We start from the raw sequence: 23976 nt of genomic DNA on the forward strand, positions 1-23976 counted from the left end.
AAAAATGTCCATTTTCAAAGCTGCCAAACGCCTATCTTTTATTTTTGAAAATGACCTAGGTATAAGTTTTGGTCCTTAGGACGTCTTCCTTTTTAGCCCATTTTCAAAAAATAAAAACATCCAAGCAAAAAAACATGCAAAAACAAGTTTTGTAGACGTACCCACCAACTACCTTGTTTGATGGCAGCAGAAGGAATGCCCATCAGCTGAGCCCGTTTTGGGGATTCCTGGCGGCTCAGCTGATGGGGATTCTTCCTGCCAGGATCAGCTGAGCTGCGGAGGCCTACACCCACCCTCCTGACATCCCCTGACATCCTGGACCTTTCCCTTACATCCTCGATATCCCACTGACATCCCCCACATCCTCCTGAAATCCCTGATATCCCACTGACATCCTGGACCTCCCCCCGATATGCCCTGACATCTCCCCCACCCACTGTACCTTTGGAAGAGCAAACGTCAGGAGGGAACATAAGAACATAAGAATTGCCATCTCCGGATCAGACCCTGGGTCCATCAAGTCCGGTGATCCGCACATGCGGAGGCCCCGCCAGGTGTACCCTGGCATAGTTTTAGTCTCCATATCACTGTATGCGTCTCAAGGGAGATGTGCATCTAATTTACCCTTACCCGTATCACTCTATGCCACTCTTAAGGAGATGTATAAATCAAAGACCCAAGCTGTATATACATTCCACAAGCTGTTTTTTAGTCTTAAGCAATAGCCTCAGCCCCACCACTCCGCCGCTATGTTAATTTACCATTGCGGGAAGAATTACGTGAGAGCTCATCATTGGCTGATTGTACTAATATTTTAATGAAATTTGCTTGTTTTTTTAAAAACTTTCTTAATTTCTAAATAAATATTTTACTATACTAATGTACTTAGCTTTTTTTACTGCTGAGCCAACGTCCGGGAGTCAAACCCGACATGCCATGTTTCGCACTAAAAAGTGCTTTATCAAGGGTCTCCCTAAAATAATAAGAGGAAAACGGGCTGTTACAGACTACTCAAAACCACCCCCTCTCCCCCTCTTCAAAAAACTTCTCAACTCGCAATATCTTAAGTACTCACCATGACCGCCCGTGTCATCCAACTATTCAAGTGTAAGAATGCAAGATGGCCGCGGCGTCTCAATCTTAAAATTTAAATATCCCTCCTACCAATCAAAATGGCTATTGCTTAAGACTAAAAAACAGCTTGTGGAATGTATATACAGCTTGGATCTTTGATTTATACGTGTTGTATTGACCAAAGCTAAAACAACTAAAAAAATAAGCCATATTCTGAAAACTCTTAAGGAGATGTGCATATAGTTTACCCTTAAATCCTAGAACGGTGGATTCTGCAATTACTTCCTCTGGGAGAGCATTCCAGGTGTCCACCACTCGCTGCATGAAACAGAACTTCCTGATATTCATCCTGGATCTGTCCCCCATCAGCTTCAGTCTATGTCCTCTTGTCTGTGTCACATTGGACATTGTAAATAACTGCTTTCTGTGCTCCATTTTGTCGAATCCTTTCAGTATTTTGAAAGTCTTGATCAGATCCCCTCGCAGTCTCCTCTTCTCAAGGGAGAACAACCCCAGTCTCCTAAGTCGTTCCTTATAGTCCAGGTTCTCCATACCTTTCACTAGCTTTGTTGCTCATCTCTGCACCCTCTCTAGCAGAGTTATATCCTTCTTTAGGTATGGAGACCAATGCTGGACGCAGTATTCCAGGTGCGGTCTGACCATGGCTCTGTAGAGCGGTATTATAACTTTCTCTGATCTACTTGTAATTCCCTTCTTTATCATGCCTAGCATTCTATTTGCTTTCTTCGCCGCCACCGCCGCACATTGTGTCGACGGTTTCAGGGTTCTATCAGTACTCCCAGGTCCTTTTCCTGTTCAGTCTTTCCTAGCGTTATACCTGACATACTATACTTGTGATCTTTATTTTATCTGCCTAAATGCATCACTTTGCATTTTTCCACATTAAAATTCATCTGCCATTTATCTGCCCACTTCTCTAATTGATTCAAGTCGCTCTGGAGTTCCTCGCTGTCCTTCTGCGATCTGATTGCCCGGCAAAGCTTTGTGTCGTCTGCAAACTTGATGATTTCACTGGATGTTCCTTCTTCCAGGTCATTTATGAAAATATTAAATAAGATGGGTCCAAGTACAGAGCCCTGGGGTACACCGCTAGTCACTTTTTCCCATTCTGAGAACTTCCCATTTATGCCCACTCTCTGTTTTCTGTTCTCTAGCCATTTGCCTATCCATCTTAGTATATCTCCCTCTATTCCATGGCCTTGTAATTTCCTGAGAAGTCTTACATGTGGAACCTTGTCGAATGCTCACTCCCTCCTGCCTACAGGCTGCATGCTGCAAATGACGGGGCTTCCCCCTCCCAAATCATCTCAGGATGCAGTGGGAGGGACCAAAGGCCCTGATTAGCTCAAAATCACTCAGCTGATCATGGCAGGGGGATTCCCCATCAGCTGAGCCACCAGGAATCCCCGAAACTGGCTCAGCTAATGGGGATTCCTTCTGCTGTAATCAACTGATGGGAAGACTACGGGGTTTGGTTTTGTTTTCTTGGATGGTGGGAGGGGTTTGTGACCACTAAAAGGGGAGGAGGGGAATCATGCCTTAAATCCTCCAAGGGTCTTGTCAGTTTGGGCACCTTTGTGGAACTTAGCCGCAACTCAAACAGGTCTAACTGTTGGCAATCCTAAGTTCCCTCTAGGAAAGCTTTGATTATTCATGGGGTACGACCAGGTTGAAGCCTGCCCAGTTCCCACCCATAGCAGATCTCCCAACACACCTCTCTGCTCTCTGGACGCACAGCAGCTTAGAAGTGTTGCTACATGTACAGAAGAGTTGGTTTTGATTATATGTACTTAGAAGTCCCTGCTATTAGGACGTGCAAGTGCTGACTTAGGCTGATTTTTGAACATTTTAAAGTTTTGATTATGAGCCCCATAGAGGGCCATTTTCAATAGTGAATCTAAGTCCAATTTAGACATCCTGAGAAGTTCGTCAAAAATTTGGATGCTGAACACGTCCATTTTCGAAATTGCTAGATGTCCGTCTTTTTTATTTATTTATTTTTTTTTTTTTGAAAATCGCCTAATTTAGACATTTTGGCTGTCAGGAAGTCTAACCTTAGGAAACCTAACTTTTTTGGCCATTTTTGACCACAAAAACTTCTGAGTTCAAAACATCGAAATCTAAACCATTTGTTCATGGGAGAGGCCAGCATTGTAATGGACTAGCCACACAGACATGCCAACAGAACAGTGGGGCACCATAGAGAACTTCACAGAAAAGGTGCCAGATGTACATCTCACTATAACTCTCTTATAATTTATGGTGAGCCTCAAAACCTACTATGCCCACCTGTCTACCACCACAATAGCCCTTATGACTGCAGGTGTCAGATTGCTCATCTCCCCCTACCTGCAGGTGTCAGATTGTTCATCTCCCTCTACTCCTTAAGATCTGAAAGCCAGGCAGTAGCAGTTCATGGGATAACAGTCCTACACCCCTCTGGTAGTGATTGGGAATTCAAACCCTTTCCTAAACATGCTCTTATGTAAAACTAATGTGTGTATCCTACTAAGTGGCTTAAATTATCTTCATGTGCTTTTTTAAAGCTGCCAAAAATGCACCTTATCAGTCTAGATATGAGTAGGCAACATAAAGACTCTATATATCTATTGCAACCCATTTAGTTTTAGATCCCTGGAGTCTTATTTTATGTCTTTGATTTGTCTTGATAGATATTTTGAATACATTCCTCTATAATATTACCAAAATCTGACCTCTCCTTTCTGAACACTCTACCAAAACCCTTATCCACATTCTCATCACCTCTCATTTAGATTACTGCAACTTGCTTATTTCAGGTCTTCCATTCAACCATCTCTCTCCCGTTCAATCCATGCAAAATTCTGCTGCACAACTTATATTCTGTGAGAACCGCCACATTCACATTACCCCTCTTTTCAAATCACTTCACTAGCTCCACATCCATTTCCGAATACATTCAAACTCCTCTTTCTGACCTACAAGTGCACTCATTCTGCAGCCCCGCAATATCTTTCCGCATTTCTCTCCCCACTATGCTCCTACCCATGAACTCCATTCATCAGACAAGTCCCTCCTATCTGTACCCTTCCCCTCCAAGACTTTGTCCCTTCTATCTTGCTGCATTGTTTGCATAGAACAAACTGCCTGAGTCTTTATATAAGGCGCCATTTCTAGCAGTATTCAAATCCAAGCTAAAAGCCCAATGGATAGCCCCAGTGCCATACTCCATGGTCTAGAACCCTATGCAACAATGTAAATTCCATCAGGTTCCAAAATAGGGCAGAATGCCAAAAGCATACCATGACAAGCAAGGCTCTCCAGAGAAAGCCATGTCTAAAGATCACGCAGACAGTTTGTCCAAAAAGGTGCACGCTTCATCCACCATCTGCAAATTCACTGTTTTTTCAGCATGTCATACTCACAGTTTAGCAGGACATATAAGGGCAAACTGAATGCTCTTGTTGTGTAGATCACTGCAAAATGGTGTCATAAGCTTCCTTTGAGCCGCCACCTTCACGGAATAATCATTAAAAAGGAGCACTTTGGCATCTTCATAGTCCAGTAGCCCCTGACTTTCTATAAGCTTTCAGAATGTGCTCCTTCTCTCTCTAGTTGATATAGTGGGCTATAACTGTGTGATGTCTCCACTCCTCCTGCAATCTAGGGCCTATGCCATGTGCTTTCGCAGTCGAACTGCATTCTGCCATTTTGCAGGCCTAACCTTTCTGGCATCCAACCGACTCAGGCAGCCCCACTAACCAGAGATTGCTGTGTCAATGTCTGTTTTCCTGCTTCTCGATCTTTTCTTGCAGCTCTGCAGTTTCTTTCCACAGTGCTGTTAGCTGTGTCTCCAGGCTGTTGCACATGTCCTCCTGCCTAGACACTTGTTCCATGTCCGAGAGATGCCAGGTGTGGGAATCGAACTTTTCATTCATTTTGTCAACAGCCGACTGTAGCTTGTTCAAATGATCTGCCAGTGCTGCAGACACCAATCTGGAGATCTCTTGAATCCACTCTCCCTCAGGTATAGTAAACAATGTGGGCTCACCTGCCATTTTGGCTGGCATCAGGAGGTGTTTGTCTCTGGGAGTTTTCATGGCTTTTTTGGGCATACCAAAAGCTTCTCTGCTTCCCGATCCTCGTTCACCAAGTCTAGGGGCTTGTCAACTCCAATTATGAGGTGCAAACTGATAGTTTTGAGTGGCATTAAGATAATTATAGCCAATTTCTACGAGATGAATGTGGAGCTCCACTCTCCCACATCTGCTCAGGCAGGCTGCATCACATAACTGGCACACACATTTTAGCTTTGCCATTTTCTGAGTGGAGCTGCATTTCCCCTTTACTATGGGCCAAATTGATTTTTTTTCTTCCTCTGCACTGGCAGACAGTGACACACACTGGCTGAACATCTGGTACGCAGCACTATGGCAGTCCTCCTTCTACTCTTCTTTGCTTGCTCGAAGCTGAGCAAATATTTTGCTGGAATGCACTTTGCTTAATTGCATTTTTTGACACATCTTCCCAAGCTGCTATAAATAACCCAATTTATTTTAGCATGTGCCGGTTTAGTCAGACAGTGAAAAATTCCTTTAAACCTCACTGTGGAATTTCTCTGTTAATGAAGAAAAATGAAGCAGAGTAGAATGTATCTCTCTGCATTTGCACGTAGGCACCACTGTTCTTGAATAAATGCAGACTTGGTTTTTGTAAGCTCCAAGAAGGAAACAACAATATGGTACACCTTGGATATCACAGGAGGAAAAGGGGGAGCTAGGACCCACATCAAAGTAATTTTTGCAAAATATTTGATAGTAAAATGTTGAAATATCACATCATATTTAGTATTATCCCAGGACAAGCAGGCAGCATATTCTTGACTGATGGGTGACGGCACCGACGGAGCCCCGGTACGGACACTTTTAGAGTGATTGCACTCTAAGAACTTGGAAAGTTCTAGAGACCGCACCGCGCATGCGCGAGTGCCTTCCCGCCCGACCCCGACGCGCGGTCCCTCAGTTTCTTAGTTTCCGCGGAGCTAAGAAGTCGCATTTTCAACGGCTGTTGAAATATTTTTTCATTCGCCTTCCCGCTCGCGTAAACTTTTTCGGGTTCTTTTTGCCCTTCCGTTTTTCTTTCTTTAAAAAAAAAAAAAAAAATTTCTCTTGTTTTTGTCAAGTTTCTTGATTTGACCCGGCGGGGCCTACTGCCATCATCGAGGCCTCGGCCTTCGATTTGGCAGAAGCCGTTTTTACGTTCATGCCCCCCCAGCCCGGGTTCAAGAAGTGCCAGCGGTGTGCACGGCCTATTTCCCTTACAGACCCGCACAACTGGTGCCTTCAGTGTCTGGGTCCGGAACATCAGGCCTCTACCTGCACCCGCTGTGCCACTTTGAAAAAGCGGACTCTCAAAAATCGAGAGATACAGCAGAGACTGCTTTTCGGCACCGACATGTCCGACCCCGCGTCTTCGGCGCCGGTCTCGGTACCTGTTTCGTCGGCACCCACCTCATCGACGCCACGCGATACCGCGTCGACGTCGCAGCATGCAGGTAAGCCGGCTAAGAAGCCTTCCCCGCTGGAACGTCCTCCGGTCTCCATTGCAGAGAGTCCAATCCTGCCGACCATGAGGCGCCAGCGGAAGCGCTCCGCCCCTATTGAGGTGAGTCCCTCGACATCGGGCTCCTCATCTCCGGGGCGTCGAGCGGCACCGCAGGTACCGCAGAAGAAAAAAGCGGTACCGGTGCCCTCCCTTGATGATCGCATTGCGGCCATCTTGCAGGTACAGCTGAAGGAACAGCTCAAACAACTCCTTCCAGCTCTCCTGACACCGAGCCCTCCGGTATCGGTCCCCACTGAGCAACCGGTACCGATCGTGGAACAGCCAGTATTGTCACCATCCACTCCTTCGGTACCGGTATACTTGACCTCATCGGCATCGATGCCTGTCCTCGCACCGGAGCCTAGGTCTCATCACCAATCGGTACAGACATCGGCTCCGGTGCGACCGATAACATCGCCCGGTACCGCGTCGGTGAGGTCGGGTAAGTCGGTACAGAAGTCCCGACACCGAGAACCATCCACTCCTGAGTCTCGGGACCGTGGTCCCCATGTTCGAGACCCTGATCTGTGGGGCGACTCTGAAGAACCTCTTCAGTCAGAAGGGGAGTGTTCATCAGAGGAGGACGAGCCTGTTATGCAGGATATTTCCTCCAAACCTGATTCCACCTCTTTCTCTTCTTTTTTAAGAGATATGTGTGAATCTCTTTCCATTCCTTTGGAGGCTGAGTCTAAAAAGTCCAAAGCTTTTTTGGACGCTCTTGATTTTGACCAGCCTCCAAAGGAATTCTTGAAACTCCCTTTACATGACATCCTGAGGGAGACCTTTTACAAGAATCTGGAGACTCCTCTTACCATCCCGGGAGCCCCTCGCAAATTGGATTCCCTTTATAAAGTAATCCCTATTCCTGGTTTTGATAAACCACAGCTCTCTCATGAGTCTCTTCTTGTAGAATCCACCCTCAAGAAGTCCTTAGGAGCTAGTGTCTATGCCTCTGTCCCTCCTGGCAGAGAGGGTAAAGCCATGGACAAATTTGGTAAGCGACTTTACCAGAATGCGATGCTTGCTAATCGTTCTGGTAACTATGCTTTTCATTTTTCGTTTTATTTAAAGCATCTCCTTACCACCATGGCTTCCTTTGAGCAGTACCTTCCTGTGGGGAATCGTGAGGCTTTCCATCAGTGCTCTTCAGCTCTTTTCCAGCTCAGGAAATTCATGGTAAGGTCTATATATGACACTTTTGAGCTTACCTCTAGAGCTACAGCCATTTCTGTAGCCATGCGCCGTTTGGCTTGGCTCAGAGTCTCTGAGCTTGATGTTAATCATCAAGACCGGTTGGCTAATGCCCCATGTTTAGGGGATGAGCTGTTCGGAGATTCTATGGACTCAACGACCCAGAAGCTCTCGGCTCATGAAACCCGCTGGGATACCCTTCTTAAGACCAAGAAGAAACCTCCACCTTCACGGCCATTCAGACAGCAAACGGCCTATCAGCGGCGTTTTGTGGCTCGCCCCTTGCAGCCTTCCACTCAGCAACCTAGGAGGCAGCGTCAACAGCAGCGGCAAACACCTAGACCTCAGCAGCAACAACCAGCTAAGCAGCCTCCTCCACAAAAATCGACTCAGCCCTTTTGACTTGATCCTCGAGGGCATAGCCAGCGTTCAACCATCTCCTCTCCTCCCTCAACCGATAGGAGGACGACTGTCTTTCTTTCTCAGCCGGTGGGAAGTTATCACTTCGGACCAGTGGGTCCTCAACATCATCCGCCACGGCTACTCTCTCAACTTTCACACCCTTCCGGGCCAAAGTCTACCAAAAGAGTCTGCTTTGCACACTCCTCAATCTGCCCTCCTTTGTCAGGAGGTTCAGTCCCTCCTGCTTCTAAACGCCATAGAGGAAGTTCCTCTGGACCAAAGAGGGCAAGGATTCTACTCCCGGTATTTTCTAGTCCCCAAGAAAACAGGAGACCTCAGACCAATTCTAGATCTGCGAGATCTCAACAAATGTTTGGTCAAAGAAAAATTCAAGATGCTATCTCTAGCTACGCTTTATCCTCTCCTCGATCACAACGACTGGCTATGCTCTCTCGATCTCAAAGAGGCCTACACTCACATTCCAATTCATCCGGCCTCCAGACAGTACCTTCGCTTCATGATCAATCACTGTCATTACCAATACAGAGTGCTCCCCTTCGGTCTTGCCTCCTCTCCAAGAGTGTTCACAAAATGTCTGGTAGTGGTGGCAGCATTTCTGCGCTCCCACCACCTTCAGGTTTTTCCCTACCTGGACGATTGGTTAATCAAGGCCATTTCATCTCAGACTGTTCTTCTGGCCACCAACCAGACCATCTTTTTTCTACAACTACTGGGGTTCGAAATCAATATACCCAAGTCTCACCTTCTTCCTACGCGGAGACTTCAATTCATTGGAGCGGTACTGGACACGGTCCAGATGAGAGCCTTCTTGCCGGACAACCGTCTTCACAACCTCCAATCGCTCTGTCAGCAGGTGCTGTCCCAGCACTCCATTTCTGCAAAGCAGATGATGATTCTCTTGGGTCACATGGCCTCCACAGTTCATGTCACACCCCTGGCACGGCTTCACCTGCGCACTCCTCAATGGACCCTGGCTCTCCAGTGGTCTCAAGCGACAGACTCTTGCTCACGACACATATCTGTGACATCGTCTCTTCGTCAGTCTCTGCAATGGTGGTTGATATCCTCAAATCTCTCCAGGGGCCTTCTGTTCCATCTGCCTCCTCATCATCTGGTCATCACCACCGACGCCTCCCCTTATGCATGGGGAGCTCATCTGAACGAGTTCCAAACTCAGGGCCTTTGGACTCCTCAGGAAAAGAAGCATCACATCAATTTCCTGGAACTCAGGGCAATGTTCTATGCCCTCAAGGCCTTCCAACACCTTCTATTTCCTCAAGTCCTTCTAATTTGCACAGACAACCAGGTGGCTATGTACTACATCAACAAGCAAGGGGGAACGGGCTCTCGCCTCTTATGCCAGGAAGCCCAGAGAATCTGGTCTTGGGCATCCTCGCGCCGCTTATTCCTGAAAGCGATTTATATTCAGGGAGAACAGAACTACTTAGCGGACAAGCTCAGCAGAGTTCTCCAACCCCACGAATGGACTCTCGACCCATCGACTCTACAGTCCATCTTTGCACAATGGGGCACTCCTCAGGTGGACCTTTTTGCAGCTCCTCACAATCATCAGTTGCCCCAATTCTGCTCCAGACTTTACTCTCCTCACCGTCTGGCAGCGGATGCGTTTCTTCTGGATTGGTCCAATCTGTTCCTTTATGCTTTCCCTCCTCTGCCTCTCATGCTTCGGACCTTGTTCAAACTAAAGAGGGAACGAGCCACCATGATCCTGATTGCACCACGGTGGCCCAGACAGCATTGGTTCTCCCTTCTACTTCAACTCAGTTCCAGGGATCCATTTCTACTTCCGCTGTTTCCATCTCTGCTTACACAAGATCAGGAAACCCTCCTCCATCCCAACCTGCAATCTCTACACCTGACAGCTTGGTATCTCTCGGGCTGACTTCAACTGATTCTTTGTTATCTCAGCCTGTTCGCTCCATCCTGGACGCCTCCAGGAAACCAGCCACTCTACAATGTTACCATCAAAAGTGGACGAGGTTTTCTTCTTGGTGTCTCCTTCGTCATCATGACCCCAGGTCTCTTGCTGTGGAACCTCTATTGGATTATCTGCTTTCTCTGTCTACTTCTGGTCTCAAGTCTACTTCCATCAGAGTTCATCTCAGTGCCATTACGGCTTTTCATGAGCCAGTCCAGGGGAAACTCCTTTCAGCTCATCCCCTGGTCTCCAGATTCATGCGAGGTCTTTTCAATCTGAAACCACCTCTCAAAGCACCTCCGGTGATCTGGGATCTGAACGTGGTTCTCTCCGCCTTGATGAAGCCTCCATTTGAACCCTTGGCTACTGCCTCTTTCAAGTTTCTCACTTGGAAGGTACTTTTTCTTATTGCTCTCACCTCTGCCAGGAGGGTCAGTGAGCTCCATGCACTAGTTTCTGATCCACCTTTCACTGTCTTTCATCACGACAAGGTGGTTCTACGTACACATCCAAAGTTTCTCCCTAAGGTTGTTTCTGAGTTCCATCTCAACCAATCTATTGTACTACCTGTTTTTTTCCCTAAACCTCACTCTCATTCCGGGGAACAGGCTCTTCATACTTTGGACTGTAAGCGGGCTTTAGCTTACTATTTAGACCGTACTAAGCCCCACAGATCATCTCCCCAACTTTTTTTGTCCTTTGATCCGAATAAATTGGGACGTCCTGTTTCTAAACGTACGCTATCTAATTGGCTTGCTGCGTGCATTTCATTCTGCTATGCTCAGTCCGGACTGACACTGGAAGGTTCTGTCACGGCACATAGAATTAGAGCTATGGCAGCATCTGTAGCTTTCCTCCGTTCCACGCCCATTGAGGAAATCTGCAAAGCTGCTACGTGGTCCTCAGTCCATACTTTTACATCTCATTATTGTCTGGATGCTTTCTCCAGACGGGATGGACATTTCGGCCAATCTGTTTTGCAAAATTTGTTTTCCTAATGGCCAACCTTCCCTCCATCCCTCTTTTTGTTAGCTTAGAGGTCACCCATCAGTCAAGAATATGCTGCCTGCTTGTCCTGGGATAAAGCACAGTTACTTACCGTAACAGGTGTTATCCAAGGACAGCAGGCAGATATTCTTGCGTCCCACCCACCTCCCCGGGTTGGCTTCTTAGCTGGCTTATCTTAACTGAGGGACCGCGCGTCGGGGTCGGGCGGGAAGGCACTCGCGCATGCGCGGTGCGGTCTCTAGAACTTTCCAAGTTCTTAGAGTGCAATCACTCTAAAAGTGTCCGTACCGGGGCTCCGTCGGTGCCGTCACCCATCAGTCAAGAATATCTGCCTGCTGTCCTTGGATAACACCTGTTACGGTAAGTAACTGTGCTTTTCTTTTTAAATGACTACATATGACACCTGCTCACAGAAACCATTCTAGAATCCACAAACTTAGTTTATAGAGGGGTCTGTTTACTAAGCTGCAGTAGAAAGTGGCCTTAGCATGCTCTTATGTAAGTTTTTCCTGCACACTAAGGCTATTTTTACAGCAGCACTACAGTGGCAGATTTCCCATTTTTTTCAATTAATGTCCATGCACTAGTGTTGCCATTGGCATGTGGCCATTTAATTAGCGCATGGGCACTTATTGACACTTGTTCTATAGGCATTAAGGTCTTAGATGCACTAAGAGGATCGGTAAGACCGTGTGGGTCTGCACCAATCTGATTTTTTTTGGCCAATTCAGAAAGGGGGAGCATTTCTTTCATGGGAAGTGGGAATTCCTCCTGCCGTTTTCACTGGCATGGGGTGTGTGTGTATATGTGTGCTTTGTTTTCTTCTCTTCTTTTTTTAAAAAAATGGGACAGATATTGTGCGTGTTTAATATGCACACCATCTGTGCCCATTAAAAATGTTATGCAAGTAAGCGACTGGTCTTCACCAGTTGCTTTTTTTTGGATCTCTAAAAGTGATCAATTTTTTACTGCATCAGGAAGCTATCTTAGAGCATCAATCGCTCTACCAGTTTACATGGCATTTTAATATTAATCAGCTTATTTGCATGGTCGGATCGGGAAATGAGTGATCGTGCAGAAAACCAGGCGGTGAGCTGTTTTCTGCATCGGGTCGGCAAATGCGATCGTCGCTAAAGCTGTTAAAACAGGTTTAGCGACAATCGCTGTCTTTAGTGCATCCGGGTCTAAGAGCTCACGCTAATCCTGCACTAATCAGTTCACAGTAAAGTAGATTAGCGCAGAAATGCCCACTCTCTGCATCTCAGACATGCCCCCTAAAATAAAAAAATATTTTTACTGTGAGGTTTGTGCTTAGAGATCACAATTGGCTCAGTCACGGTTGGCTCAAGGCATGCTGCTCTAAGACACTGGCTTAGAGCAGCAAGCCTGACTCATTCTGCTTCCCTGCTGCACCCAAAATCTCCAGCCCTGGGTCTAACAACAACAGCCCCCTCTCTCAGGCCACCCTCTCTGGTCTACTTTTAAATGTGGTTGTTGGCCCCTTCTAAGCACTGGCAGCGTTTCACTTAATGCTACTTACACCAGCTCTAACATCTTCTTTTGTTATGCCCTTGCAAAAATAGGAAGTTATGTCAAAGTGGGGCAAGACGCAGCAAAAGGAAGATGTCAGAGCTGGTACAGGTGGCATTAAGTGAAACGCTGCTGGTGCTCAGGAGGGCTGACAATCGCATTACAAGGTAGATCAAGGAGTGGAGAGTGGCCTGAGGCAGGGAAGGGGGGATGACAGCACCAAACTTAAAGTTGACTCGTGATGCCCTGCTGAGTGCGTACAGAGGTAAACCATTTTAAGCTGCAGTAAGCCCGCACTAGCACTTACCACACCTTCATAAAAGGACCTCTTAATTTCTAACCACTTAACAAACTTTCTATATGCTTAACGTGACCATTTATTTTTTTCATCAAAAGGGGACATCTATTAATTGTCAGTCCCGCCCCCAATCCCACCCTAGCCCCACCCCACTCCAACCCCGCCCTAGCCCCACCCCCAATCCCTCCCCCAATTTCTTCCATTCATTTTTCATGTACACATATCTTATTAATTCATAATAGTAACCATAAAATTTAAAAAAACTACAAAGCACACTATACGCAGAGAAAATGTTAATTATCATTTATATTTGGGGTTTTTTTCAAAGATGTCAAGGCAAATGACTTTCAAATATGCAATGTCACCTGAGTAACTAAAGAAAAATAGACAAATATAGTGCAAAATATAGACAGCAGATATAAATTCTCAAAATTGACACGTTTTGGTCACTAAATTAAAAATAAAATCATTTTTCCTACCTTTGTTGTCTTGTGATTTCATGAGTCTCTGTTTGCGTTTCCTGTCTGTGTATCCTTTCTTTTGTTTCTTTCTTTCTGCACTCAGGCCCAACAATTGTCCCTTTCTATTCCCTCCCTCCTTCCTTCCCATGTCCTTGGTGCCCCCAGAGCCTCCTTCCCATGTCCTTAGTGCCCCCAGTGCCTCCATCCTGTGTCCTTAGTGCCCCCGGTGCCTCCATCCTGTGTCATTAGTGCCCCTTCCTATGTTTTTAGTGCCCCCAGTGCCTCCTTCCCATGTCCTTAGTGCCCCTTCCTGTCCTTAGTGCCCCCAGTACTTCCTTCCCATGTCTTTAGTGCCGCCTTCCCAAGTCCTTAGTGCCCCTTCCCATGTCTTTAGTGCCCCCAGTGCCTCCTTCCCATGTCTTTAGTACCCCCAGTGCCTCCTTCATATGTCCCTCTCACTGCCTTCCACACTTTGTCCCACCCCCACCCCTCAAGCCAGCCTGCCTGCCTGTCTACCTCTCTCCATCCCTCCCTAGCCAAAGCCAGGCTGCCTGCCTCTCTACCCCTCTCCCTCCCTCGCCAAAGCCAGCCTGCTTGCCTACCTATCTCCTTCCTTCCCTGCCGCAAAAAAAAAAAAAAAGCCTCCCCATCTTTCCCCCTGTCTGCTGCTCTTACTGCCCTGCCGCTACAGCTGCTAAACCCAACAGGAAGTGGCAGGGCAGTAAGAGCAGCAGAAAGGGGGAAAGATGGGGAGGCTTTTTTTTTTTTTGTGGCAGGGAGGGGCAGGAAGTGATTGCCTGTCTCGTTGTCCCCGAGCACAGCTTTGGGACGCTGTCCTTGAAAATGGGATATTTCGGCGTCCCGAAGCTGTCTGTGAGGATAACGGGACAGGAGGTCTGAAAATGGGACCGTCCCGTTCAAAACGGGACGTATGGTCACCTTATATATGCTGCATTTGTAATGCTTGTGTAATTGAGGAATAAATGTAAACTTCTTTTTTCTCGTAGTTTTTAAATATACACATGGTGCCATTGTTTTACAGACTGGAGAAATGGAATAAAGGTTTCTCCCTTATTACGTAGCTCTGTAGGTGTGCACAGTATGCTGTATCTCTTTTTGTGAAGGAGGCCCAGGAGGCTACTAAAGCTCTAAATGTGTATTTTACTTATTTATTATAATGTATTTTCTGCCAAATTTTAGCTGAAAAGAATATCTAGAATAGATTACACTGTAATATCTATAAAATTAAAACAATACACACATACAATTGCAAACAACAACAAAAACCATAAAAACCTTATAGCAACTACCCAAAGTCTATTCAGACAGTCAGGCCTTCAAGTGCTTTCAAAACAGTCTTTTACTTATAAATTGCTAGACAGAAATTGGTCAGGCTTTAGATTATGAGGAAGGAAGGGGTGTCTGGGGCAATTGAAGTACATTTTAGGTCATGATCCTCAAATGGTATGTTTTAATCTAGCTATTATTTTTCCACACCTTAAAACTCTTATACTATGTAATAATTTTGTTAGCTAAAAATGTTATTTTAAGTATATCCATCACATATATCAGAGAGGCAGAAAACTAATTCTACTACATATCAAGGCAATTTAATGTGTCTGTGCTGCTAAGGATGCTCGGAGCGGAAGGCCATTAATTAAACTTATTATGAGTTCAAATGAATTTGCTTTGTGGTGAGCCATCAGGCAAATATGACTTGCTTAATTGGAGCTCCTTGAAGTAATTGAATAATGTGCCTTTTAAATGGTTTTTTTTTTCTTTCAGTAGATAATTTATTAAATCATCGAAAAATTGTGGATATAATGGTTTGCTTAGCAAAAATAATCACTGGCTAGTCTCAAATCAGAAATGCAAGAATCTCTATCAAGCTACATACATTACCTGATGTTACAGGAGTAGTTTGCTGTGTGATTGCAATTAGTGTATATTGCAAGGACACTATCCAAATTCCAATTTTCGAAACCGACTTCCTTGATGTCTAGCAGAACTTCTAAGCTGCCGTGTGCTCAGTTTCAGTGGGTGTGTTGGGAGGCATGTTATGGGTAGGTTGTGGGTGGGCTTTGGGCATGCTTAACTTGGATATTTTGCAAGCCATAATCAAACCTTTCCTAAGACATCCTAGATGGAACTTTGATGTTTTCGGCTAGACCTGTTTTAGAAGTGCCAAAAAAGTACTCAGACTGACCAGATGACCACTGGAGAGATTAAGTACTGACCCACGCCACTCCTTCAGTGGTCACAGATCCCCTCTCACCCCACAAAAGTCTGAATTAAAAAGTACATACTTGTCTGTAGAACAGCAGCACTTGAAATGGGAAAGTCTGGTGAGTGGGTAGCGAACCATAGAGAGGAGGAACCAAACCCATAAGCCATTCTAGCCAGTACATTTATGGTTGAAAGTGTGAGCCCACCAAAACCCTATTATACTGCCATATAGATGCCACTTGCAGCCATAAGGGTTATTGGAGTGGTAGACAGGAGGTCTAGGACGATTCATCCCAGCCAGTTCATCATGGCCGTTTCAGCACTGAATGGCCATGATGAATTGTTTCATTCTGTGAAGTGAATGTGCATAAGGATTCAGCATTTGGGGGGGGAGGGGAAATGCCCTCCCACTCCCCAAATTCATCCCTCCCCCTCTCCTCCTTGTCCATAGTCCTGTCGCAGCAGATTAAGCATTTGGGGTAGCAGTGCAATGCTTGTCATCCTCTAATTTCTGACTTACCTTCCCATACCACATAAATGTTTCTTATTTTAAAAAATATCACCGTCTGCGGCTTGTGCAGCATTCTTTTGTGCAGCGGTGATTAGCAGTTAACGATTTAGTCAGACCATCTGTGCAGTGGCAGTTGGCAATTAACGGTTTAGTTGGGTGTCTGGTCCCAGAGTAGGTCCTGTCGGAATGAGACGATACATTGTAGCCATTTCAGCACATCTGCAATGAAATGTTCTGTGATGAAACAACCACAAAGAATTGTCCTATTCTGGTAGACAGGTGGGTATAGTAGATTTTTTGAGGGGGTGCACCCTAAATTAAAAGGGAGTTATGGTGATTAGTCCTTTATATGAAGATCACACATACACACACGGGTTGACGGTCAGTCTAGAAGAGGTATGCAGGCAGATTGATAGGCTTAAAAACGATAAATCCCTGGGACCAGACGGCATCCATCCGAGGGTAATCAAGGAACTGAAAGGGGATATAGCTGAACTTCTTCAACTAATAGCCAATCTGTCGATCAAATCAGGAAGACTGGAAAGTGGTGAATGTTACGCCAATCTTCAAGAAAGGTTTGAGGGAAGATCCGGGAAACTACAGACCTGTGAGTCTGACTTTGGTACTGAGAAAGATGGCAGAGGCCCTGATGAAGGATCGCATCATTGATCACCTTGACGGACACAATCTGATGAGGACCAGCCAGCACAGCTTTAGCAAAGGAAGATCTTGCTTAATGAACTTACTGCACTTCTTCGAGGGAGTAAACAGGCAGATAGACAAGGGTGACCCGGTTGACATTTTATATCTGGATTTTCAAAAGGCATTCGACAAAGACCTGCATGAACAATTGCTTTGAAAAATTGCAAGCCATTGAATCGAGGGTGAAATAAGTGGTTTAAAAACTGGTTAGCAGATAGGAAACAGAGTGGGGGTAAATGACTCGGACTAGAAAGCATCACAAGTGGAGTGCCGCAGGGTTCGGCGCTCGGGCCCGTGCTCTTCAACATATTTATAAACGATCTGGAAACTGGTATGACAAGTTAGGTGATTAAATTTGCGGACGATACAAAGTTATTGAGAGTAATGAAGACACAGAATGTGACATAAACATGCTCGAGGAATGGGCCCCGAGCAAATGAGGTTTAACATGGATAAGTGCAAGGTGATGCATATCGGTAACAAAAATCTTATACACGAATACAGGATGTCTGGTGCAGTACTCGGAGAGACCCCCAGGAAGGAGACTTGGGAGTACTGGTAGCTGTCCACGCAATGCACGGCGGTGGTGAAAAGGGCGAACAGAATGGTAGGAATGATTAAGAAGGGGATCACAAACAGATCGTAGAAGGTTATCATGTCGCTGTACTGGGCCATGGTACGCCCCCACCTAGAATATTGCATCCAGCACTGGTCACTATACATGAAGAAGGACATTGTACTACTCGAAAGGGACAAGAGAAGAGCGACTAAAATGGTTAAGGGGCTGGAGGAGTTGTCGTACAGTGAGAGATTAGAGAAACTGGGCCTCTTCTCCCTTGAAAAGAGGAGCATGAGAGGGGACATGATTGAAACATTCAAGATAATGAAGGGACTTAGTGGATAAAGACAGGTCATTCACCCTCTCCAAGGTAGAGAGAATGAGATGGCACTCTCTAAAGTTAAAAGGGGATAAATTCCGTACAAACGTAAGGAAGTTCTTCTTCACCCAGAGAGTGGTAGAAATCTGGAACGCTCTTCCGGAGTCTGTTATAGGGGAAAGCACCCTCCAGGGATTCAAGACAAGGTTAGACAAGTTCCTGCTAACCGGAACATACACAGATAAGGCTAGACTCAATCAGGACACTGGTCTTTGACCTAAGGGCCGCCGCATGAGCGGACTGCTGGGCATGATGGACCACTGGTCTGACCCAGCAGCGGCAATTCTTATGTTCTTAAGGTGCCCCACTGATCTCTTGGTATGTCTTTGTGGCCAGTCCGTTATAAGGTTGGTCCCTTCTTCATGCAAATGCAGACTATTTGGACATTTCCAAGTTGGATGGTTTTTGGTCAAAAATGGGGTATAACTTTGGACATTTTGGTGGTCTGACCTTCCTAGTGGCCTGGACGTTCAGGTAGGTGAGTTTCAAAAAAAAGAACCCCTTTTTGGATGTCTAACAGTCCCATTTTCAAAAATGACCATTTTTAAACTTCTGACTTTGGACTTTTTGCTGGATGTCCAAATCAGACTTAGACGTCCTTTTTGAAAATGGCTCTCTATGTCTCTAGAGTAAATGGTGTTGCCCAATAATTATCTCATATGAAATTTTTTAGTTTCAGAACAGACATGATTTCTAGCCCTAGCAAGACAAGAGAACCTGAGTGTTTAAGTATTATTGGCATGGCAGTATCCATATGAAGAGAGCCAGACTGAACATAGTCTGTCATCAGAATTGCTCGCGATCATTTGGGGGGTGGGTTCTGGCAGGAGAGATTGGGCATCTTTCCTGCTGTGATCATTCGGGGGGGGGGGGGGGGGTTCACAGCAGTTGCAACAAGAGAGATTAGGCATCTCTCCTGCCGGCAATCATTTTGGGGGGGTTGTGGCGGATGCTGGGCAGGAAGGACTGGATATCCCTCCTGCCGCGATTGTTACAGGGGCTGGGGGGGGGGGGGGGGACAGATTGCCTGGGCTACTGAGCTGATCGCGGAAGCTGCAATCAGTTCAGTGGCCCAATCCGGAACTTATACCTGTTTTGACTTGGTCTAAGTCAAAACATGTAAGTTCTGTACAGACAATCTCGTCAAACTTTCGATTATGGCTGCTGGACGACTAAGTCTAGGTCAGCTCATATCCCGCCCTAACCACACCTTGAAAAACACCCCTTTTCACTCTGGCCGCCCAGCGGCAGTGAAAAGGCCTAAGCTGCTTTTGCATACGTCTAAAACCCATTTCGATTATCAGTACTTGGACGACCTGTCTTTTGGATCGTCCAAGTGTCAATGTAGGCGTGTTTTTAGACGTATTTTCTTTTTTTTATGTACCTCAAAGGATATAAGCAAATTGTTATACTTTATCATCAACCATGCTAAAGATATAACGTTAGGCTTTCAATTTTGCATATATGTTAAAGGATTTATGTAAAATACAGATATTCTGTTTAACTTATGCTTTCTGCAGCAACTAAACTTCTAGGGAATGAGCTCATGGAGTATCCCTATGTAAAGAATTTTCTCTTTGTTTTGCCTTTAGATCATTTAGTGGCCCACGGACGAATGGCAGAGAAAGAAGCCCGCAGAAAGTTCAAACAGATAGTTGCTGCTGTCCATTTCTGCCACTGCCGCAACATCGTCCACCGAGACTTGAAGGCAGAGAACCTGCTGCTGGATGCAAATCTCAACATTAAAATAGCAGGTGAGGGGAAGAGTCAGGGAGCAGTGGAAGGCCTCTGAAAGTTCACTAACCAAGTCAGCAGTCTGCTTCCAGCTATTCACTACCAGGAAGCACAGCATGACAACAGGAGGAAGGCCCCAGTACATCATCAGCATATCAGGAGCTGTGTATGTTTGAAGTATTTTGCTCTACATAGAATGATGACAGCTCTTTTCAAGGTAGTCCTTTTCCATGCTAGAAATCCATAAAAGTGCACTGAATTCCATAGAAGTGACAGAAAACCTGATTAGTGCTGTTCGTTATCCCGATCTTCAATAGAAAAATCCCGAGGTGTTTTACTTTTGGATGTTGTACAGTGTTCTAAAATGGTTGATGAAATCTAGATTTTATGTAAACCAAACGCCCAATCTGACCCCCCTCCCCCCCCCTTTTACAAAACCGCACAACAGATTTTTGGCACCAACCGGCATGCTGAATGCTCTGCACTGCTCCGACCCTCAGAGTTCCTATGAGCATTGGAGCAACACAGAGCATTCAGTGTGCCGGCCGGTGCTAAAAATCTCTTGCGTGGTTTTGTAAAAGGGGGGTGAGTGTAATGGAAAAAAATTAAAAAAAAAGATTTTGTTCAGAAATTCAATAAATACCAAAAATCCTAAAGAAAAAAATAATGGAGAAAATAACCTGAATGAATTACAATAACTTCCATGCAATTTTCAAAAATCCAGGGAAAAAAATCACTGTCATATATTTTAAAACTACTCCATCAGTCTTTCAATGTTCATAGTAATTTTAATCATATCAATAATATACAATGTCAAATAAAGTATCTGCAATATTCAAGACAAAACAAAAAGCAGAAAGCAATTAGAGGGGCATAATCGAAAGGGACGTCTAAGTCCCTTTACATCCATCTTGCAAGTCGTCCAAAGTTAAAAAGAGCCTAAGACACATTTTCGAAAGATACGTCCAACTTTTTTTTACTTTTGAAAATCGTCTAATTATACGTCCTGCTGATCTGATTGTCCAAGCTGCTAAATCATCCATCTTTATACCACATTTCCATCCAACTTTCTGTCCAAGTCCAAAACGCCTAGAACAAGCCCTGTTGGACGTGGGAGGAGTCTGCAAAGTGATGGACTGCACACCCAGATATGCCACCTAAATAGTGGGGTACCGCTGTGAACTTCACAAAAAGGGTGCCATGGCTTCTCCTCACTACAACTCCCTTATAGGTGACGGTGAGTCCCCCAAACCCTAGACCCACTTATCTACCACCCCAATAGCCCTTATGGATGCAGGAGCCACTTATATGCCAGTACAAAAAAGTTTTGGGGGTATATAGGGGAGTGGACATGTTTAAGTATCAACGCAGTGATTACAGGGGTTTATGGGCATGGGTCCTTCTCTCTATGGGTCCCTAACCCACCCCCAAGAAGACTTAAGCTGCCTCTGGGATGGACGACTAGGCTTTCCTATGCCAGGCGGCCAGGTGATGATGGTCTGGAGGCTGAAATTTAAATTTGTGAATAAAATTTTTATGGGGGTGGGGGGGTTGATGATCACTGGGGTAGTGTGCGGGGGTCTGTGTTATGTGTTTGCAGTGCTTATCTGGTGAGTTTAGGTGGGTGTTTGTGACTTAGACCATGTTTTACATGGTCTAAGTCACAACGTCCAAGTTCCGTCGATCCTGGGTTGTATAACTTTAGGTTATACATACTGTACGATTAAGTCTAAGCCGGCCCACTTCCCGCCCAACTCCTGCCTTTGATACGCCTCCTGAAACACCCCGTTTAGCTTTGGACGTTGAGCAGCACTGTGAAGGCCTAGGTTGTTTAGAAATACGTCCAAAACCCATTTTTATTATCGGCGCTTGGACGTTTTTGAGAAATGTTCGTCCAAGTGCCGACTTAGGCCAGTTTTTGGATGTTTTTCTCTTTCGATTATGAACCCCTTAGCTTTTAAATATGCAATATGCTAAATATTTGCAAGGTTGTTTAATGCCTTATGTACCATCAAGATCAATTATGCTCTGCAGCTTTTGCAAGTCTAGTTGTTCCCTTTTAGAAACAATTGCATTTGCAAGCAGTAATGACGAGTACATTTTAATGTGCAGGGCCAATAGAATGGAACAAGCTTCCAGTGTCTCTTCAGCAACAGAAAGACTTGTGTCAATTAAAAAAATTCTTTAAGCGTCATCTCTTTTGCCAAATGAAATATGGGCTTTAATGTTTGCGCTGTGCTAAACCTGTATTGTGTTTTAATTATGTATATTGTACTGTAATCCGCTTTGAATAAAAGTGGAATATAAATAATAAACTCTAAACGGTCTCTATCAGAGATCACCTGAGGCAGCGGGGATAAACATTACATTAGTACTCCTAACAAGGGCACCTGTTTTGCCAAAGCTTTATCAAGGGACTGCCAGAGTACCTGGGATCACACACTTCTATCAGTGAGCGGAAATCAATGCCGTAAAGAGTGTTTGGAAAGTGTGATCAATTAGTGGAATTGTAGTGATGCAAGATGATGGGGCACAGTTGAAGAGCATTAAGGAGGACTAGGGCAAAGAGAGATATTTGATTTTGTGTTTTAAATGGGAGGAGATGGGCAGTGAGAATAGAGGTAAGGTGTCAACAGGAAAGAGTCTCGAAGCAGGGTTGTAAGTGTTAAAATGGGGACAGGTGACCAAATTCTGGAGGCAGGGCCAACAAACAGACAGTCAGAGCCAGATTGGCGTAGCGAGGGTGAGAGGTACCTGGTGCGATGGTGCCCTTTCCCACCCCCTTCTCCACCCCCTTCCACATGCCGCATCCCTTCCTCTGTACCTCTGTAATGTTCCTGATGCAAACAACAACCCCTCAAATTGCTGTTGCACCAGCGTCGGCTCTTCCTCTGACATTGCTTCCTAGGTGCGGGTCCAGGAAGTGACGTTGGAGAAAGAGGTGACGCTGGCACGACAGCAGAAGGGGGTTGCTGCTTGCACCAGGAACATTATAAAGATACAGGGGAAAGAAAGCGGCAAGGGGGGGCGGGGAAGGGGCAGAGAGGAGGATGGGTTCCTGCGCCCTCACCAAGATGGCATCCGGGATGGACCGCCCCCCCCCCCCCTTACTACGCCACTGGCCAGCATGCCCTATTGTGTGAACTGTTTGTTTTACATCAGACAAAGTGCCATTCTACCTCTATTCATCCCTCTATTATGGAGGTAGAAAGAATTGGCAGCCTGCTACTCAGATGACTAAGGGCAGTCAAGGGTATAAATGCCTCGATTTTAACAAGTTGGGCAGGCAGAAATGGCAAAGGTGGTTGAGAGAAACCTAGGAGTATTAGCAGGTAATGATTTTGCTTGGTGCACCAGTTACTTCCATAAAGTCTGCAGCTTTAGAAGCTGGTACATACTCTTTCCCTGTTAGCTAGTTAATAAATAGCCCATTCATTTGTATTGATTGCTGCACAGAACCCTGAGCTGTTTATTTTCTCTTATCGAGAGTTATTTATTATGTCTGTCTGTGGGTTATCACAGTAAGAAACTGCTAATAAATTTGGGAGTAGAAGAATAAATAGCAGCTCTCTGAAGAGAAGCAGCTTCATCATGCCATACAATTCCAGAGCCAAGTCTTCAAGGAGGTAATGTTATAAACCTTTAGGCCTCAGTTACACATTAATGGAAACTCTTTTAAAACAAAGAATAGTGATGTTTATGGAATCCAATGGATTATGGGACCCAAGGCAATTTGGATTCACTAGAGGCGGGTCTTGTCAGACAAATCTAAGTCAATTTCTTTGGCTGGGTGACCAGAGAATTGGATAGAGGGACTGTGCTAGATGTGGTATATTTAGATTTAGCAAAGCCTTTGACGGTGTTCCACACAAGTATCTAATAAATAAACTGAGTGCCCTCCAGATGGGGGATCCCAAAGTGACAGACTGGGTCAGGAACTGGTTGAGTGGAAGGCGACAAAGGGTAGTAGTCAATGGAGATCACTCTGAGGAAAGGGATGTTATTAGTGGTGTGCCTCAAGGTTTGGTTCTTAGGCCTGTTCTTTTTAATATTTTTGTAAATTATATTGCTTGATTTGATTTTAATACTTAATATACTGCTAAAACCCAAATGCTATAGCGGTTTACAATTCTAAAAACAGCTCATTATAATAGTGTTTTTGTTACAATACAAAAGTTTTCAGTAAAAAGCCATGTTTTCAATAGCATATGAAAACTCAAGTAACTCTCCATCGATTGCAGTTCAGTTGGCAGCTTATTCCACAAGTTAGGTCCAGCATAACAGAATGCTCTTTTCCGTGTTCTAGTTAATTTCACTTTTTCCAATGATAGCAATTG

General features: G+C 45.2%; 1 protein-coding gene across 4 annotated transcripts in view; it reads left to right on the plus strand.

Annotated features, from left to right (window-relative positions):
• Nucleotides 1–23976, plus strand: part of SIK3 (SIK family kinase 3) — a 312583-nt gene that overhangs the window by 167012 nt on the left and 121595 nt on the right. For all 4 annotated transcript variants that reach the window (XM_033917543.1, XM_033917544.1, XM_033917545.1 and 1 more), the window contains exon 4: nt 19498–19659. In XM_033917543.1, coding sequence (XP_033773434.1) covers nt 19498–19659 — 162 coding nt within the window. The remainder of the gene's footprint in view (nt 1–19497; nt 19660–23976) is intronic.

The sequence above is a fragment of the Geotrypetes seraphini genome, chromosome 13 (genome assembly GCF_902459505.1).
Source record: "Geotrypetes seraphini chromosome 13, aGeoSer1.1, whole genome shotgun sequence".
Classification (NCBI taxonomy): domain Eukaryota; kingdom Metazoa; phylum Chordata; class Amphibia; order Gymnophiona; family Dermophiidae; genus Geotrypetes; species Geotrypetes seraphini.